Source organism: Petaurus breviceps, unplaced genomic scaffold (assembly GCF_028583685.1).
Source record: "Petaurus breviceps papuanus isolate PSGF00001 unplaced genomic scaffold, PetGlider_PUasm1.0 90822, whole genome shotgun sequence".
Lineage (NCBI taxonomy): Eukaryota > Metazoa > Chordata > Mammalia > Diprotodontia > Petauridae > Petaurus > Petaurus breviceps.
The window spans coordinates 15,838,707-15,859,289 of record NW_027187351.1 but is presented as its reverse complement, the minus strand read 5'-3'; the positions used below and the strand labels follow the sequence as shown (position 1 = coordinate 15,859,289).

Below are 20,583 nucleotides of genomic sequence, written 5' to 3'. Positions count from 1 at the left end.
ACACACACACACACACACACACACACACACACACACACACACACACATATATTTGAATATTTGATTTTAAAACTTTCAATTCCAGATTCGTTCCCTTCCTTCCTTGTCACCCACCAATACTGGGAAGATAAGCAGTTCAGTATAGGTTGTACATGTGTGGCTAATGCAAAACAATAACATAGTAGATACATTGTAAAAGACTGACTATATTTCCCTCCCTCCTATCCCACCTCCCACTTGTTCTATTTTCTACTTTGATCTCGTCCATTTTCAAGGTGCTTCCAATTTCCCTCCCTCCCAGCCTGCCCTCCCTTCCATCATCCCCCCTCTCATCTCCTTCTCCCCCTATTCTCCTAGAGGGTGAGATACCCTATTTAGTGAGTATTTCACTCCCTCCTCAAGCCAGATTCAATGGGAATAAGGATGACCCATTCCCTTTTGCCTTCCTATTCTTCCCCTCCATTGTAACCATTTTCCCTTACCTCTTCTGTATGAGATAGTTTACCCCAATCTGTCTCTGCCCATCTCCTCTCATTATATTCCTCTCTCACCTCTTAATTTCACCTTTTAAGTATCATCCTTTCCTGTTAAATTGGTCCTGTGCCCTCTATCTATGTATACCTGTAAACATATATACACACATTCATATGTGTATTCATATGCCCATATACCCTCATATATAGACAAATATATATATTTCTAATCCCTTCAACTACTGAGAAAAGTTTCATAAGTTACAATTATTGTTTTTCCATGTAGGAATGTTAATAGTTCAACTTTGATAAGTTCCTTATGATTTCTTTTCCCTGTTTACCTTCTCATGCTTCTCTTGTTTCTTGTTTCTGAATGTCAAATTTTCTATTCAACTCTGGTTTTTTCAGCAAGAATGCTTGAAAGTCCTCTATTCCACTGAATGACCATATTTTCCCCTGAAACATGATACTCAGTTTTGCTGGGTATGATGACATCCTTTATAGCTGCTTCCTGGTATATTTTGAAGCTTACTCAGGACTGCATGGATCTTAAATACGCATCACTGTTTACAGAGATAATGGTATCCCATATATTGCAAGCATTTTAGGAAGAACACAAATTGCAAATCTTTGTTGCTTGAAGATGTGCAGTAGTTAGTAAAAATCCATGAACAATTTCCTTACAGCAATCAATTCATCATTGCAAAATTCCTCCTATTAAACTCTGGACTCAGCTCATTACCCATTTTCAGCATTTGTCCAAGTTTGTGGGTGAATATTTTTATCAATCAACTGTGTATCTGCTGTCTGAGGTAATTTCTAAGCTCTTTTAGTCTCCTCATTGTGACAGTTAAGGTATACTACTATTTAACCTTAACATTCAGTTTCTCTTTCTAAATTAAGTAAAAAAAACTCTAAATTTATGACCTTATTTGGTAAAGTGTTTTTCCTGGCTTGTCTGAGTTTACACAGCAAGCTCACAGAAACACAATTGTCAAATCCCTTAGGATGAAACCAGCCCAATTTAATTCTCGACACATAACAAGTTTAATGGTATCTTTACAGTGGCATTCTCCACTTGGCTATTCACCAGAATGGATTAATGTGGCTGTAGATGAGTGCAACTGCTAATATTCATCTTTCCTATAATATATCCATGCATTCCTAATATTCAACTTAAAACACACACACACACACACACACACACACACACACACACACACAAATGTGAAGTATAGTTTCACATCTTATTTCCATGGCTGACCACACTGAAATGTATCTTACCTTTGTTCCTGAAGCTTTTATCTTCTCCACATAATCCCAAACAGTTTGAGGTGATATCCTGCCACCCACTTGAATACTATCTGGTAGATCCTGTTACAAAGGAACCAGACAACAGTAATGATTCAAATCTTCTTCCAATAAGATTTATAGAAACAAAACAATTTATGAATCAGGTGCTTACATGTACCTTAAATTATATTTGTATATATGTGTGTATGTATGTATACACACACATACACATACTTTTTTTTTTTCAAGTTACTGTACTGGGAAATCTAGTTAATGGAATTTTTTTTCTGGATATTAAATACCTTCAAAGTATACATTTAATCTGAAAGGAAAAGTGGAGTACTGTGTAAAGCAACCAAATGGAAATAATATCTTAGGGGACAGAAAAACAATAGTAAATCCATTTAAAATCAAAAGAGTCTCATAAATTCACCTGGAAAAGAAACCTATTTAATATAGCCTGGATCAAAAGTTAACTTTCTAAAAAGCACAATTTTCCTGATAGATGGAAATATTAACACAGAATCTTTATGAAAAATATTAGTACATTTAACCTGATTTATACATTTAATATCTCAAACTCTACTTTCACTCACAGAAAGTTCAAAGCCATATATTTTTTATACTATCAAACAATGTTTTTATTTTCGTATATGTAACATTCTGCAATGATTCATTTCCTTCCTATACTTTCATATATTTACACTCACTGCCAAAGCAACCACCGTTTGTTCAGTGTGTTTCATGTGACTACCCTTAGGCGATGTACATTCAACTCCGAGGCCTCTCCTTTGTGGGTAGGGCAAACACAGATCACACAAGCGAGCAAAAACTCAATGTGCTCTAGATTTATGTTTATCTAAGCAGATGAACTGAATTTAACAAAGTAAATGGGGGAAACCAAAGCACTGAGCAATTAATATAATATCATACAATTTCTTATAATGGAGGTAAAAATGAAATCTGACAAACCACACTTTCATTTCACCATCTTTTAACTAACACGCTCTTTCTGTAATTCTATTGCTATAACCCACCTTCTCTTTCATATACTCAGTAATGTTAAGGGAATTTAAGATCTTCCCAACACATGAATAGGCCTCACATGGAGCCCATTAAGGGAAGATTGCTTAGAGGAGGCTAGCTTGTAGAAAGGTTTCACATCTTTTGCTAATTTCTAATTAGGTACTGAGTCATGACGGTTATGATGCCTTCTGGCTCTGTAAAGTGTATTATCTACTCTGAGTTGGTATTTTGCACTGAGGGCTTGCATATGAGAAGGATCTTGTGATTTCTTTTTTTTTATATTAATGTTCTATTTTTTTCTTTATGTTTTGTTTTTTTAGTTTATTATTTCATTTTTTTTTTGTCTTAGTCAGTGCCTGCTGCGGCCTTGGGAACCATAGGTGGTTGTTGCTTTTATTTTTAATGCTTTATTAACGAATTTACATCATTCGTTTCCGCCAGATTTTGAGTTACAAATTTTCTCCCCGTTTTCCCCCCACCCATCCCCCCAAAACAGCAGTCCCACATGATATCCCCAACTCCAATCTACTCTCTCCCATATTTTCTCCCATACCCATTTCAACTTTTCCAGTGGATCTCTATGCCTCAGTGCCTGTATATCTTTTTTTTCCCTTAATAACATGTAAGATGGTATTAATAATAGTATACACACACACACACACACACACATATATATATATATATATATATATATTTGAATATTTGATTTTAAAACTTTCAATTCCAGATTTATTCCCTTCCCCCCCTGCCACCCACCCCCACTGGGGAGACAAGCAGTTCAGTATAGGTTGTACATGTGCGGCTAATGCAAAACAATAACATAGTAGATGTATTGTGAAAGACTGACTATATTTCCCTCCCTCCTATCCCACCTCCCACTTGTTCTATTCTCTACTTTGATCCTGTCCCTTTTCAAAAGTGGGTGCTTCCAACTTCCCTCCCCCCCCAGCCTGCCCTCCCTTCCATCATCCCCCCTAACATCCCCTTCCCCCCTATTCTCCTGGAGGGTGAGATCCCCTATTTAGTGTGTATTTCCCTCCCTCCTCAAGCCAGATTCAATAGGAATAAGGTTGACCCATTCCCTTTTGCCTTCCTATTCTTCCCCTCCATTGTAACCATTTTCCCTTGCCTCTTCTGTATGAGATAGTTTGCCCCACTGTCTCTCCCCATCTCCTCTCATTATATTCCTCTCACCTCTTAATTTCACCTTTTAAGTATCATCCCTTCCTGTTAAATTGGTCCCGTGCCCTCTATCTATGTATACCTGTAAACGTATATACACACATTCACATATGTATTCATATGCCCGCATACCCTCATATAAAGACATATATATATATTTCTAATCCCTTCAACTACTGAGAAAAGTTTCATAAGTTACAGTTATTGTTTTTCCATGTAGGAATGTTAATAGTTCAACTTGGGCCAGGTGGGTCAGTGAGCAAGAGCACTGGCCCCAGTGCCGGGATGACCCAGATCAAATTCGGGCCCAGACACTCAGCACCACACCCAGAAACAACAACTGGCTGTGCAACCCTGAGCAAGCCACTCAACCCCGATTGCTTTAAAAAATATATATTTCAACTTTGATAAGTTCCTTATGATTTCTTTTCCCTGTTTACCTTCTCATGCTTCTCTTGCTTCTAGTATCTGAATGTCAAATTTTCTATTTAACTCTGGTTTTTTCAGCAAGAATGCTTGAAAGTCCTGTATTCCACTGAATGACCATATTTTCCCCTGAAACATGATACTCAGTTTTGCTGGGTAGGTGACTCTTGGTTTTAATCCCAGCTCCCTTGACCTCCGGAATATCACATTCCAGGCCCTTCGATCCCTCAGTGTAGAAGCTGCCAGATCCTGGGTTATCCTGATTGTGTTTCCACAATATTCAAATTGTTTCTTCCTGGCTGCTTGTAATATTCTCTCCTTAATCTGGGAATTCTGGAACCTGGCTATAATATTCCTAGGAGTTTTCTTTTTGGGATCTTTTTCAGGAGGTGATCCGTGGATTCTTTCAACCTCTATTTTGCCCTCTCGTTCTAAAACATCAGGGCTGTTTTCTTTGAGAACTTCCTGGAGGATGCTTTCCAGGCTCTTACTTTGGTCATGGCTCTCAGGCAGTCCAATAATTTTTAAATTATCTCTCCTGGATCTATTTTCCAGGTCAGTGGTTTTTCCCATGAGATATTTCACATTGCCTTCTATTCTTTCATTTGTTTGGATCTGTTTAACAGCATCTTGATTTCTCATAAAGTCATTAGCTTCCATTTGCTCCAATCTAATTCTGAAGCAATGATTCTCCTCAGTGAGCTTTTGAGATTCTTTTTCCATTTGGCAAATTCAACTTTTTAAGGCATTCTTCTCCTCATTGCCTTTTCGAGCCTCCTTTGCCATTTGAGTCAGTCTGTTTTTTAAGGTATTATTTTCTTCAGACAGGCTGTTGACTCTCATTTCATAATTTTCTTGCATTGTTCTCATTTCTCTTCCCAATTTTTCCTCCACTTCTCTTATCTGCTTCTCAAGGTCCTCTATGGCCTGTAACCAGCCTGTATTTTCCTTTGAAGCTTTTGGTGCAGGGGTTCTGACTTCACTGATTTCCTCCTGTTCCATGCCTTGCTCCTTCTTATCCCCAAAATAGGAGTGCAATGTTGGAATCTTCTGTCTGCTTTGTTTCCTTTGCCTGCTCATTTTGCCGCTCAATGATGTGACTTTTGGGCTTTTTGCCACAGTAGGACTCTGCCACCAGACAGGGGGTTTTCTCAGCTGCTGGAGGTATTAGATGGGTGCCCTCTCTGAGGTCTCCACACGCTCTGGCATGCTGGACACACACCCCAGGACCTCCACCCTAGACTGCAATCCAGATCCAAGCAGGTTAAAGCAAGAGCGATTACCCCTCAGACTGGTGCTTGGTCCCCCTACACTCTGCAGGCCAGGAGCTGAAGCTACCACGCGGCACTGGCAGGCTGTGCTGGTGTCTCAGCGGTTTCTCGCCCCGGGGGGTAAAAGCCACGCACTCCCACTTACTGGGTCCCAAAGTCCAGACTGCACTGGCCTCTCACCTTGTCCTTCGCATCTATGTATTGATAAATCTGGAAACGGCCACAGCTGCTGCTGATCTGGAGTACCTCTGGCTGGCCGCTGGTCAAGCCCGCCCTGGGGCTAAAGCCTCGGCGTGGCGCTGGCCGATTCCTGCCGGCCTGTCCTCAGCGGGAGGTTAGCTTCTCTGTGTCATTTTGTGGGTTCTGCAGCTCCAAAGTTTGTTTAGAGTCCCCTTTTTACATGGATTGGGGAGGGTGGAAGCCGGAGCAGCGGGAGGGTCATGCTTCTACTCCGCCATCTTGGCTCCGCCCCCGATCTTGTGATTTCTTGATCAAGATTCTCAATGGCTGTATGTTCAGAGCTCCCCGACTGCTCAGACATAAAGGCTCTCTCAATCCAGGGACGTATGTAAAGTGTATAGTCAATTCAGGCAGTCAGAGTCCTGTCTATTGGTCTTTATTTCTCTGCTTATATTTTCTGTTTGTATTTTCTCTGAAGTTCGGGATGCTGACTTTTCCCATGAACTAGTGAATGTAATTTAAAAAGATTGTTGGGACAGTTGGGTGGCACAGTGAATAGAGTACCAGCCCTGGAGTCAGGAGGACCTGAGTTCAAATCCGGCTTCAGACACTTAACACAAAAATAGCCGTGTGACCTAGGTCAAGTCACTTAACCCCAATTGCCCTACCTTCCCCCCTCCAAAAAAAAAAAAAAGGAAGATTGTTGATCCCTTAAACCATTATCTTTCCTAGTAAAACAGATCAAAAACCTGTGCTAGCAGCCATGCTGTGAATGCCAGTGTGGTTGCCGCAACATATTCTTACTATCTTTTTAGTATTTGAAAAGCAGACATTTCAACTTTTCCATTTTGGTCATTTCTACTATATCTCGATTTTAAGTCCTTTTGCAAATTTTCAATAACTTTAAAACTTTTATGCATATCCTTTCAACTAGTTTTCATTCCATGCTCCTCTTTGCCCATTATCTTCTCCTAACCTGGGAAAACCAGCTTGAGTTCTGTAGATACATAAAAGTCACAGCAGGCATCAGATATTCAAAGGAAATCCCCAATTCTCTCCACCTAGTACCAAATGAATATGAGAAGCAAGGAAAATTGTGGCTTGTTGGGACACAATTTTTATTTAAATTTGAAGTTAGAATTTTAAAGTTGGAGATATAATGCAGATTCTCTTTTTCTAATTCTATGCTACAGAAAAGCACTTTATAAAACAATTTAAGAAAAGAAAAGCACCTTATAGCCAGACTCCCAACATATTCCAAAACAAAATCTGAATGCCTTTAAAACTTTTGTGGCACCGAACTCTCTGAGATTTCAGGAATCCTTTCTCTTTGCCAAAACCAAGTACTTGGCATGTGTGAGTAAGCCTTTCACTCTCCCAACTCAATTAGTCCCTCTCTCTCCTCTTCAATTTCCTTTTCCTTATACTGGCTCTTTCTCTTCCTCCTACATCAAGACTCAAGTTTTCCCCTAGCTTAAGAATATATTTCCTTTGTCCTTCTACCTCCTTAAACTATTGGTTTATTTAACCCCTGACCTTCATTACTAAACCTTTATCAAGAGTTACCCTATTTCCCAAGTTCAATTATCTCACCTCTGGCCAAATGACTAGCAAATCTATTTCTCTTGATTCAATCTCTCCAATATTTAAAACTGTCTGCTGATGTCTGTCCTCCAATTAATTCCCTTGTGTTGTTATTGTTCGGTCAGTTCATTTCTAACTTTCGTAACCCCATTTGGGATTTTCTTGGCAAAGACACAAGTGGTTTGCCATTTCCTTCTCTAGATTTTACAAATAGGAAGTGAGGCAAATAGGGTTAAGTGACTTGCCCACAATCACACAGCTAATAAGTCTCTGAAGTGAAACTTGAACTCAGAAAGATGAGTATTCCTGATTTCAGGGTCAGCATTGTATCCACTGCACCACCTAGCAGCCCCAATTCATTCCATACAGATGCTAAAATAAATACACAGGCCTGACCATGTTATTAATTAAATCCCTTCAGTTATTCCCAATTGCTTATATCATAAAATAAAAATTCTTTATAGCCTAGGGTTTAAGGCTTTTCACAATTTGGTCACAACATATACTTCAAGTCTTATTTCACATCATCTCCATACTGCCAACTGCTGTAATTCTTTTCTTCTTTCAAAATCCAGCTGGGGTGCTACCTCCTTCCAGAATTTTCCCCCCATCTCTATGCCCAGCCTAAAAGGGATCTTTTCCCCTCCTCAAATTTTTTGATAGCACTATGTCTAAACTTCTTTGACTTACTACATTATACATTTCATCATACTCGAGTATATATCATATTCCCTCTGTTAAACAGTAAGCTCCTTGAAGGTTAGGTCTATATATCATTTTTCATCTTTGTCTCCTTACTGTCTTACACAGTGCTTTCTGAATTGAATTTACTCTTCTAGTAATGGGAATTTTTTTAAAGGTATTCATCACTAATATACATTTTTTGGCCTCAAATCTAAGATATAGGCAATGATGATTTACTAATACACATAACGGAGAGGCATATCTGAAGGTATATTATGTATAGCAACAAAAATAAAATCACTGGTTATGTTGTCTTTGCTCACACAAAAGCCTGTATGTTAAGCTCAAGGCCAAAAAATGCCTCATGTGATAGTTTCCCTATTCTCTAGTTTCTTAAACAAATCTCTAAAAATATACTTAATTAGACATAATTTTCCCATGAGAATATGAAGATTTTCTCCAAAGCTGTGTTCAAGTATGTGATCCCTGGTTTCTCAGACACTGAAGAGATACAGTAAAAACAGCAACCTGAATGACTTCTGACAAGTGTTTTGTTTCAAATTCTTTAAAATGAGAGGGCTAGATCTCTTAAATCCCTTTAAATTCCTAAGCAAATGAGATAAGTTATAAAAAGGAACTAAAAGTAAGATCCAGTTCTGTTAAGTCCAGGTTCTTCTGATTTGGATAACTGTAGTTATTTCTGATTAGGAAAATGTAGTTCACAATGATTATATTTTAATCTGACATTTCACCGTTACAATTGTAACTCTCTTCCATTTTCCAAGATAACATCAAGATAGCCTAAATCCTAATTTGTATTATAACGAAGTTTTTAAAAAATGAATTTTGCTTCACTTAAAAAAATAAACTCTGAACAATAACATAACCAGAAATTCACATTACCTCTGTTAAATATTCAGGTGATCCAGACACAGGATAGGCTTTGATAACAAACTTTGCTACAGAAGGCATGTTGATAAAACCTTTCCAAATAAAGTTCAATCGAGCCAAGAAAGTAGATTCAACTTCAACAGCACCAGGCATCTCAGGACTAGGGGGGAAAAAAACCACATTAAGATTAGGATTCAGATAGTGTAATATGATCACGTGAGACCATCATTTTAACATAGTAAAAAAAAAACTTCTTTAATTCCTCTTTATATATCCTTTTGATTAAAAGTTATAAATTTTCATCTTACAAATTGATACTGATAATACTTCAATTATTTTCTTTTTTGCCTATTATGACTAAGGTCCAACAAAGCAAGCAGCTTTTCTTGGTAGTGACCTGTCATTTTTGGACCATCACAATTAGTCATTTAGGATATATGGCTCAGTTCACTCATGCATGCAAATGCCCTCCCAAAGAGTCTTGTTTTCTGGGGCGGCCAGGTAGCACAGCGAGTTAAGAGCGCCAGACCCAGTGGTGGGATGACCTGGGGATTGAATCCGGGCTCAGACACTTAGCACCCACCCAGAAACAACTGGCCAAGTAACCTTGAGCAAGTTACTTAACCCCAACTGCTTAGAGGTGGCCAGGTGGCTCAGCGAGTAAGAGCACCAGCCCCAGTGTCGGGATGACCTGGGGATCAAATTCAGGCTCAGATACTTAGCACCACACCCAGAAATAACTGGCCGTGTAACCTTGAGCAAGTTACTTAACCCCAATTGCTTTAAAAAAAAAAAGTCTTGTTTTCTCCTAATGATATCAATAACTGAGTCACAAATAGCTATCAGATGACAAAAAGGAAAATCTAATTTTTCAGTGTGTATTAATGAAATGATCCTAAGAAATTTGTAGACTCCAATGGTAATTTGACAGAAGAAAATCTTTTTTTTAAATTAAGGTTGATTGTTTTGTTATTCATTAGTATGACTGTGCAAGAAAAAAAATTTCTCAATCTTGGTTCTCCCATCTGCAAAATGAGTTAAACTTAATGATCAATACTCCAAGGGAGAAATTTACCGAGGAGCAGGAGAAAATGTAGACTTCGGAGATTCTTGCTTCTCTTCTTCAAAGAATTCTGAAGACAAAATATTTGACGTTGAAGACAATGCATCGGCTATGTTTTCTGCTTCGTTGTCTGAATGTTTACGAGCTACACCAACAGCCACCTTCACCTTTTTGGGAGAAAGGTCATCAGCAGGTGGTGCCATTCGACCTAGAGAAACCCCAAAAAGGTACAAAACTTAGTTCTAAAACAACTTTTATACTTTATTCTCATTTGGCTCTACTTTTAGCCAGTGTTCTCATAGTAATCTTTAAATTATCATGTTTTTGCCTCTATTAATAATGAAAAAACAAAACAAAACAAAACTCAGATCATTAAAGGACTGACACCTGCTTCCTCAATGGGAAACATACTGGGAATAAGGGATGTTAGTGTATGGTTGGGTGAGAATGAGAGAAGGAAAAGAGCCAGTAGTTGTGGTAGGCTTCTTCAGAAGCTAGGTCCTCCACCTTCATGGCTGCTAAAAAAGCCTCAATATCACAGTACTGGAACATAGACGATGAGCTACAAGGTCCTCACTGTGGCTGTTGAGTGAAAACAATCTTGGAAAAAATTTTAAGAAAGAAATCCCAGATCCTGTAACCTCTATTATATGATATTTTAGTGAACTGGCTTTATTATAACACCTAAAAATAAAGATTTTTATATCATAAATATTTTAGATACAGAAAATTAGAGAAAGTTAAGCAATGAATATAGTCATGCTGGGACTATAGAACTATATAACAAAATAGGATCTTGATATTCCATCACTGTTTGGAAGCATTTTTAAAGCTACATTAAAACAAGTAATTTTCTTCCTATTATCATGTAAAGTTGCAATTAATTACTACAGAGGCACATGAACTACAACTTAGAAAGAATGTGTTTTAAGGTGAATGTTCACAGAGTTACAAGGGGCTTTGGAGATCACCAAGTCCAATTCCTTCATTTTACACGAGGAAACAGACCCAGAAAGGTATAGAGATTAGTTTAAAAAAGTAGTAAGTAGCTGAGCCAGGATTCAAACTCATGCCCTCTTGACTCCAAATCCAGTGCCATTTCCATTAGATCATAATGCCTGATGAATATGTATACAAAGATACCAAAAAGAAAATTAGAAAAGCTATGAAAATTACATTTGTTTCAATGTTAAGCTATGAAATGTTAAGTTACCCTTGAAAATTTTAATTTTTTATTAAACAACAAATACCAATATTTTAAAATAAAAAATAAAACATTTTCCATCATTTTCCAAAAGCAAAACTATATTCCTACTATATGATCCTAAATGAAGTATTTTAAATACTATATTAACAATGCTAACTATAAATACTGTTGCTTAAAAATTTTTCTAAACATCTAAAATTCTAGACAAGCTCTTCACCCTTATTAGTCTTTCCCATAGCCAAATATCTACTCATTGCTTTAGCACTAATGAAACAATAGTTTCCTCTGTACTTGTGTACAATCCCTAAAGGAGCACTCAAACTGGAATAATAATGCTGCTTAGCACTAAATCAATCAATAAGAATTTATTAAGTACCTATTAAGGAATGTGCTATGTACTAGGGATATGAATACAAAAATAAGAAACAGGTCCTACTAGCAAAGGGTTTACATTCTATAATGGAAAAAATAAGTACATATCTAAGTATATACAGAATAAATACAAAGAGATTATAATTTTCACATAGAGAAGACATTTCACATTTTCAAATTTACCTATACATATCTTGCAATTAAGATCAAAAAGATGATTTTTATGTTGACTTGTGGTATCTTTAGACAAAGAATCAGCCTCTTCTTTTTCTAAATCTTCTACTTTCTCCACAGACTTAGTAGCAGTAGATTCCTAAGAAAAGTGACAGCAAAACCAGCTTTATTACATACTACTGGGCCTTCAGGGACTAAAATCATGCAGAAATTTTAACTCGGTACTTTTTCCTAGATGATTTTTTCTTCTAGTCTTGTCCACACTGCCCAAAAATGTACAGAAATAGAGATGCTGCCTCAAAGATTTTCTTAACTACTCATAGGTTTTCAGGTTAAATTTAATTAGTTAAGGAACATTTATTTAGAATATTTTATTCAGTAAAAAAGACTGTCATTCACAATTGTGTTTATTCTTCAATGACCCTAAATTACGAATACAAAATATAACATTTAAAAAATTATACAAATAGAAGAAGAGTTGGTAGAGGGAATGTCCTGATGAAATAACAAGTCCAGAAAAAAACTGTAGTACAAATTTAAACTTCCCTTCAACTAAACTTGATGAAGGAATTTAAAAAGTCTCTATATAAAACAAAGCTACTTAAATGGCTCATATACAGTTTGTAGTATGTTAGTTTTCTATTTCAAATATAATTACATGCTTCCTATTCTAAAATTAGCTATTATGTCTTAGGTGTTAGAAAGCAGGAGATACTTGTTATTACCTGCATTTCCATGGTTTCTTCTTGTTCTTTCATTGGAGCATCACTCTCAATTTCTATTTCACCTTTGTGAGTAATTTTTGTGATTGGACGCCTTTCCACTTCCCTCTGTTCTTTTTCAATCATCTCAATGGTCTGTTAATTAAGTGTTTTTCTATGTAAATACTTTAATTTTCAACGTATAAACATAAATAATGAAATTTATCAATTTAGACAATAATTAGAGAAAGATAGATAAATCATGGAAATGACTTCTTTGCCTTTCAAGGGTTAGAGATTCTAGGGAAAGAGATTTTAAAGCAAATAATTATTTCCTAAATGTTAGCCATCATTCAGAATTCTCAGAAGAAAAAGACTGTAAGAACAAAAACAGAAACTCAAATGTGGGTTCAAATTATGTTTTTAAGTAAATTGGCAAAGGAGTAAGGTAGAATATAAAGTGATATTCAAATTAAGATGGTGTTTGTATTTAGAATTTGTTTTCAAGTTTCAAATTTGGGGTTAAAAGACAAAGTTGATACAATCTCAACTCACTATATCAGTGTCCCAGCAAAGTTAGAAACTCAATGAATTCTCTCCTTTTTTTTTTTTTTTTTTTTTTTGCTTTTTGGAGGTAATTTGGGGTTAAGTGACTTGCCCAAGGTCACATGGCTAGTTTTTGTATTAAGTGTCTCAGGCCGGATTTGAACTCATGTCCTCCTGACTCCAGGGCCGGTGCTCTACTCACTGCGCCACCTAGCCACCCCAAACTCAATTAATTCTCAAAAATCTAAAATAGCTACTACACATCTACCCTAAATAAAACTGCTCAGGACAAATTAAAATTAACTGTAGACCAAACTTAGATGACAAGAGGTGAGGAGATAAGAGATTAGAAGGGCGAGGGAGCTCAATGGGTAATCCTACCCCAGCTGGCAACATTGTCTCCCCTCCTCCTCCATGATGTTACAGGATGGAAGACAGAAAGGTAAGATGAAGTAAAAAAAGTGAATGTTCACTTTTCTCTCCCCTTCCTTTGACTACACTAATGCTGTGACCAAGGATTAAGCAATACCTGCTTCTTGGTTTTTAATTTAATACATTTTATTCTGAGAAGTATATCATATTCAACTTAATGCAAAAAAATAAAAAAAAGGAAGTACTTGGTTAAGTTATAAGTCAAATGTAAGCTGCCTTCACATGTAGATTGCTCTCCACCTACCTTTGGGTGCAAGACTAATCTTAAACACACCAAAAAACCTATGATGTTAGACAGTACTAGCATATCAATGCAGAAAGAAGTCTATACATGTTTGTGGGCTGCAGTTGTTTAGGGTGGGGGGAGGGATATGAGAAGATATTTAAAGTGTTTTTCCTGATTTTATGCTCTAAAAAAGACAGAATAACTATGACAAAAAGGGAAATATGAGTATAAGCATGATATAACAAATTATGGTCTTCTACCCTTCAGAACTGGTATTGGGTCTATTTTTTAATAGAGGTATATACATGATGACTGGAGAAACAGTGCTAGCTGTGGTTAAAAACATACATAAATTACAATCTTTACAATTCTGTTTCTATAATTCTTTAGAATAGTTAATAGTTCAAAGACCTTTGTTATGGAAACATTAGAAAATGAGAGTGCAGGGCTATAGTTGGGCAGGGTCATAGCAAGCGCACAGAGAGCAGGGGGGAAAATATCAGTAAATCTGTTAACTGAAGAACTGGAGGATGAATGAAGAAAAAACTCTGCAAATCAGGAAACGAAAATAGGTACAGTTCCAGGATGTAAGTGGCAGGGAAGAATGTGGAACAGTAAGCAACAGAATAGGCACAGAGTTCTGCCATATTTAATAGCTTAACAATATGGGTGTGCACACACATATACATCTATGCATATAATCTTACATGTCTGTTTTCTCTTCGTCTCCAGGCAGCTAATTCTTTAGAAGCTAGTTCTTCAGGACTCATTCTTATGAGATGATCAGGTGTTACCTCTCCTTTCAGTACTTTTTTAAATAAAATCTAGAAATATTAAGAATAGAAAAAAATTTTAAAGGAAATAGAAACTCCAAGAGGGAAATTCATAATAAATATGTTGTTTAATATGCTTGGGATTTCAAAGAAAATAAAAATCTTGCCCTAAGAGAACTTTACAAATTGTTACAGAAATACATACTGCAAATGCTGGATAAAGCTATAACACACCTTACAAATTTGTCTTTTCATTAAAATCACAGTCAATACAAGAGACAAGTATTTCAATTTGCACTCCCTGCTCAACTCACTTTTCAAACTGTTTTCACTTTCTGACCAGCAGCCTTGCTCACCTTGAGAAATTATCATCCCAGAACCTGCTCTCTTTCACTGGTTAGTCTCTGACCAGGATCACTATTTCAGGAGGGACACCAACGATGTATACTTCATTTACAACTCAATTTATTTTTAGACAATTGCATCTCTTTACCGATACACCTGCCCACCCCCCACCATCTTTCCCATAGGTACCTACCCTTCCTTCCTACCTCTTCCCTCCCTTTTCTGTTTTCCTCAATTGAATGTAAAATCCACAAGAGGAGGGACTGTTTTCTTGCATTCATATCACCAGGATTTAGTATAATGCCTGGCATACAGTGAGAATTTAATAAATTTTAATTCTCTCCCCTTCATAATCAAATTTGTTCTAATAGCAGAAACCGGCATATATTTTGAAGAATATTTTGCAACCATTATTTCATTTGTGCTTCACAATTCCTTGAGGTACTCACTAAAAGTAACATTATCCTTCTTTTAAAAATGAAAATTATGAGTCTCAGAAAGGTTAAATGACTTGTCCCAAATCACGCAGAAACTTAGTAAGACAGGTAGAATTTAAACCCAGATCTTTTCAGTTCCAAATCTGACAAATTCAACTTCTTACTGAAAAAGTAGCAAACAAGGGGAAGGCTATAGAAGGCCCTGATAAAACTACCAGAAGATATTCAAGAAGAAATTTGTAGGAAAAACAATAGATTTTCTTTAGAAAAGTGCCATAAGTAAAAGAGAAGCTTAAGAAGCATAATTTAATAGAAGTAAGGTCGGGAGAATGCTATCATTAAGCTGAATTGAGACAAGCAGACTGACAGGAGCCAGAAGACTTGCAGGCCACAGGATCAGGGTTTGCGCTAAAATCTCTATTAAGACTCTCATCCCCCTCAGTACCTCAAGAGCCTGGAGGTTCTCCCTGACTAGCATCTGGGTCCATCTGTGGGACTTAGCTTGCCCTTAAAGAAGGAATTAAGCCCCAGGAAGGCCTCTTCTTGCTTTTTTTTTTCTTGCTTTTTGCTGGTACCTGGAGAAGATCTTAGAGGCTGAGGAGTCTGTCCTTGCCTCACCATTCTTCCTTCCAGGCATGTGTACTGGCCAAAATGGATTTTTTCCTGGCAGTTTGCGATAAATTTTTCCCCAGGATACTTGAAAACTGTGAGCCCTTTGGACACAAGAACAAAAGCAGTTTTGGAGGCTTTGGAAGGGAGCCCTTCAGGCCCCAACTAACCTCCTTGCCAATTGCTTTTAACCTTTTTGTTGGTGGCTTTCATCTGTTTTTATTCTCCTGAAATGCTTTTTAATTAAATTCAGAACTACTTCTACTGGAAAGTGCTACAATATATCTTTAGTAAAAGGACCTTGAATTCTGAATGATCAATTGCAGCAGAATGTCCAAGATCCCTCTGAAGTCTTTTGGCTTAAATTTTCTACTTCTACACCTTTAATTGAACCTGAAAAAAATCCCAGAGAATGGTTTCTGCACCCCTGCTCTGGCTCCCTTCTAGGGATAGTTCTCTTTCTAGAGAAAGAAAGGAAAGGACCTAAAGACTTGCAGTTCTACTACTGTATTGGTCCTCCTGCCTAAATATTGGTGAGGAACTTAGAGCCTAGCATCTGAGGCCTTCTATTGGCTCTTAGCTTGTTCTCTAGCCCATGGGCTGCTGAGGAAAGTCTAGTAGCTGGGGTGTTTTTTCTCTTGCCTCCCCCTTCCTGGAAAGACAGCAGTAATACCCTGGCATTTCTGTTCCTCCCTCTCCTGTAAGAGTCTTGATTTAGGCATTCCCCAACTTGCTATTCTTTCTGTTCTCAGGTCTATTCCAATTCTTCCCCTGCATAAGCAAGACTTCTGAAGCTGATGGTAAAAGTGAGAGTGGGTAACTTAACTGAGTGAAATAGAAGGATGGATAACCTAGCTCTTTCTCTCTTCTGTCATGCTAATCCCTGAGAAGAGAATAGCAGGATAGGACTGTCCTCCTCTCTAGGCTTTCCAGTAAATGGGCTGCTGAGGGAAGTAGAGTCTAATAAAAAGAAAAGACTATAAGGAAGGCAACAACATATAACAAATATTTGTTGAATTCACTTGTTCAACTGAATATACTGTTCATAATAATGAATAATGATAAAAACAGTACAGGAGAAAGGAGATTCTGTAAATCACGGTGCTTTGTGCTAAGAAAGATACAAAAAAAATATGATACCATCTAGAATCTCAAGTACACAGAAAGGAGTGGGGGTGGAGGAAGGATTCCTATGGCTCAAAACTTTGTTTCAGTGTTTTCTTGGAATATATAACTTGTAATAACTAGGATTACGTTAGAGCCTTCAGGTCAGTCAAATGCTGTGAGAAAACTTTTCTTCATTAGGCCCATCTTACTCATGTTCTTTCACCAGTTTTCCATTCATCTTCCTCTTCCTAACTGTGTTCTATATATGACAATTGGCATCACCTTTCCCTCAAGTTTTATGATCATATTCAAGTCTCATCACTTTCTTACATCGCTTCTATATTTAAAGACAAAATCTTATCAAATATATTGTTCAGTGGTAGCAATCAAAACTAATCCCTATATTCTCATCCTATGTAAATTTCATCCATGTCTTCCCATGAATCCTCCACAAGAAGCCTTCCAAAAGAGTAAGGGCTTTTCTCAAGGTCTCTTAATATCATCCTGCCATATATAAAACCCTTCAATTTTTGTAGTCATACATCACTTTGCTGATTTTTTAAACACTAGTGCTTTGGTGTAGTTCATTATTATGATGATGTAAATGTTTTAGACCCACAACATTATCACTCCATTGAATTCTAGGAAATCCAAGATTGTGAATCTTTGAAAATAGTTATGTTCCAAAATTTGAAGCCCCAGGGCAATCAAAGGGAGAATACTGGCATTTAAAAGGTATTTCCCCTAGGGTAAGTCATCAAAATCACTAAATAACTTTCCAAAAGGAATTCAGTCTGTTCACTTTTTCCCATTCAATCCTGGCTCCAGTTTACTGTCCATCTGTAGGGTTTGTCTAAGACATATATATTGATAGATGGCGTGGTACTGAGTTAAAATACATTAGCTTCAAAGACCAACATACAAATAACACCTTTGACACTTATCCATAGGATCTTGAGCCTCCCTGAGCTTCAATTTCTGATTTTATGAAATAAAATGCTTAGTCTAGGTGACCTTGGAGGTCCCTTGTAGCTCTCTATGATTCTTTTATTATATACAATGAACTAGGCCTATGGGTTGTCATGTTCTGGGATTTTATGGAATCAGCACATCATCATCCATCAACAAAATCATATAGAGCACCTCATTCCTATATAAAGTATCCTCCTTCCATTTGGAATATACTGGACATCCTCCTCCATGGCAGTAGCAAGACCTCCCCACAACTTTTTCTTTAAGTATTAATATTTTATTTTTCCCAATTACACATAAAAATATTTAGTACTCTTCTTTAAATATCAAGTTCCAAATTCTCTCCCTTCTTCCCTGCCCCATCCCTGACAGCCAACAAGTTTATATATGTTATATATGTGCAGTCATGCAAAACATACTTCCATCAGTCATCTTATGATTAAAAAAAAAAACAAAGTAAAAAATTGTATGCTTTGATCAGCATTAAAACTCCACCATTTTTTTCTCTGAAGCAGTACAGCATTTTTCATAGATCCTTGAGGACAGCTTTGGATCTTTGTATTGCTGAGAACAGCCAAGTCATTCAGTTAGTCATCATACAGTATCACTGTTACTGTGCACAATGTTCTCTTGGTTCTTCTCATTTCATGTTGCATCAGTTCATTTAAGTCTTGCAAGGTTTTTCTAGAAGAATTCTGCTCATCTTTTCTTATAGCACAATAGTATTCCATTACATTTATATAGCACAACTTGTTCAGTCATTCCCCAATTGATAAGCATCTATCTTCTCAATTTCCAATTCTTTGCAACCACAAAGAGCTGACATAAATATTTTTTTACATATAAGTCCTTTTCATTTTTTTTAAACCACTTTGGGATACAGACTTAGTAGTGCTATTGCTGGGTCAAAAGGTACACAGTTTTATAGCCCTTTGGGTATGGTTCCAATTTCTCCTCCAGAACAGAAGGATCAGTTCACAACTCCAACACTGAATTAGTCTCCCAATTTTCCCACATCCCCTCCAACATTTGTCATTTTCCTCATATAAGTCAATCTGACAGGTGTGAAGTGGTACCTTAGTTGTTTTAATTTACACTTTTCTCTTAATGATTTAAAGAATTTTTTCATCTGAAAATTGCTTGTTCACATCCTTTGACCACCTATCAATTGGGAAATGATTTGAATTCATATAAATTTGACTGAGCTCTCTATATATTTTAGAAATGAAGTCTATAGGGGTAGCTAGGTGGTGCAGTGAATAGAGCACTGGCCCTGGAGAAAGGAGGACCTGAGTTCAAATCTGGCCCCAGACACTTGACACACTTTTCCTAGCAGTTATTGTCAAATACTGACTTCTTATCCCTCAAAATAATATCTTTGCATTTATTAAAAACTGGATTACTCTGGTCATTACCTATTGTGTACTGTGTACCCAAACTATTCCACTGACCTAGCACTCTATGTCTTTTTTTGTGGGGTCACTGATTTTTTGTTTGTTTGTTTACTTTGAGTTTACAAGATTCAGTTCCCTGGTTCTTTGAGTTTCAAATTTTCTCCCCCACCTTCCACTCCTCCCCCCCCCCCCATAATGGGAATGCAAATTTGGAAGATCTTCCCTGCCCCTAGGCTAAAGTGCACCTGAAACCTGGGGTGGGAGGCTTGTTTTTTCAGTACTTTTTGATTGGCCAGGGGGTCAATAAGGTTGTTACATTCTCTCAGCCAGGAGAAGGCTGCATAAGCCCTGATGTGTAGCTTTGTTTTGGGGCTCACTTTGAGAAGTGTTCTGTGATTTGATCTGGATTCTGGGAAGCCGATGTTGAGAGCCCCCCTCGGCTTTGAAAAACCCAGATGTTAAAACCCAGATGTTGATTGGGTATGGATGTAATGGCTGGACAGTTTGGAAAGCTGTCTACTTGATCTGTTTCTGTCTTGATAATTCTGCCTGTATACTTTGAAGTTCGGGGTGCTGACCTTTTCCCCCTGAACAAGGTAAATGATATATGTCTGACTGATTAAAGTAAGCTTGTTAATCCATTTTGAGTTGCTTGCCTTTATCAAAGCAGATCCAAGAACCTATGTTGGCAGCAAACCCTGAGGACGCTTGGGGTGCTTGCTGCTACAAAATGGCGTCATGAACAGGATCTGCAGAGTAAAAGGAAAGTATGGGGACTGGGATAATTGTTTGTTTCCCAGTTGTGGTAGCTGTGACTCTGTGGAGCCGTGGAGCAGGAGAGAAGAATGGCCTGCATGCGGATTTCCCTGAGCTGAGAGCAGGAATGGTGAGCTGCCTTCATCGGGGCCTGGGCAGAAGCCAGGAGCGGCTGCCGCCTGTGGGAGAAGGAACCCAGGAGTTTGGAATTCAGCCACAGGAAAAGATAAGAACTGAGCAGCAAAGCAGGGGCACTGAATGTGTTTCCTTGCTGCATCCCACAGTTTGGGACCCAGGGGGAGGATGGACTTGTGACTGTGGTGGGTGAGATGAAGTGCCTTGGATCCCCAGGGACCCCACCTTGTTGGTTTTGTTGCCCAGCCCCCTCTCCGTACTTGGAAGCAGAGGCTGGAGCTGTGTGAGGGGAAGGCCCTGGCGCCCCCCCCCCCCCCCCCCCCC

General features: G+C 37.7%; 1 protein-coding gene across 4 annotated transcripts in view; it reads right to left on the bottom strand.

The window, feature by feature from the left end:
* The window catches only part of PHF3 (PHD finger protein 3), a 115,644-nt gene that overhangs the window by 5,957 nt on the left and 89,104 nt on the right, over positions 1 to 20,583 (bottom strand). For all 4 annotated transcript variants that reach the window (XM_069070708.1, XM_069070710.1, XM_069070711.1 and 1 more), the window contains 6 exons: positions 14,439 to 14,555; positions 12,552 to 12,683; positions 11,836 to 11,965; positions 10,086 to 10,281; positions 9,023 to 9,170; positions 1,758 to 1,847 (listed from right to left, as the gene is read on the bottom strand). In XM_069070708.1, coding sequence (XP_068926809.1) covers positions 1,758 to 1,847; positions 9,023 to 9,170; positions 10,086 to 10,281; positions 11,836 to 11,965; positions 12,552 to 12,683; positions 14,439 to 14,555 — 813 coding nt within the window. The remainder of the gene's footprint in view (positions 1 to 1,757; positions 1,848 to 9,022; positions 9,171 to 10,085; positions 10,282 to 11,835; positions 11,966 to 12,551; positions 12,684 to 14,438; positions 14,556 to 20,583) is intronic.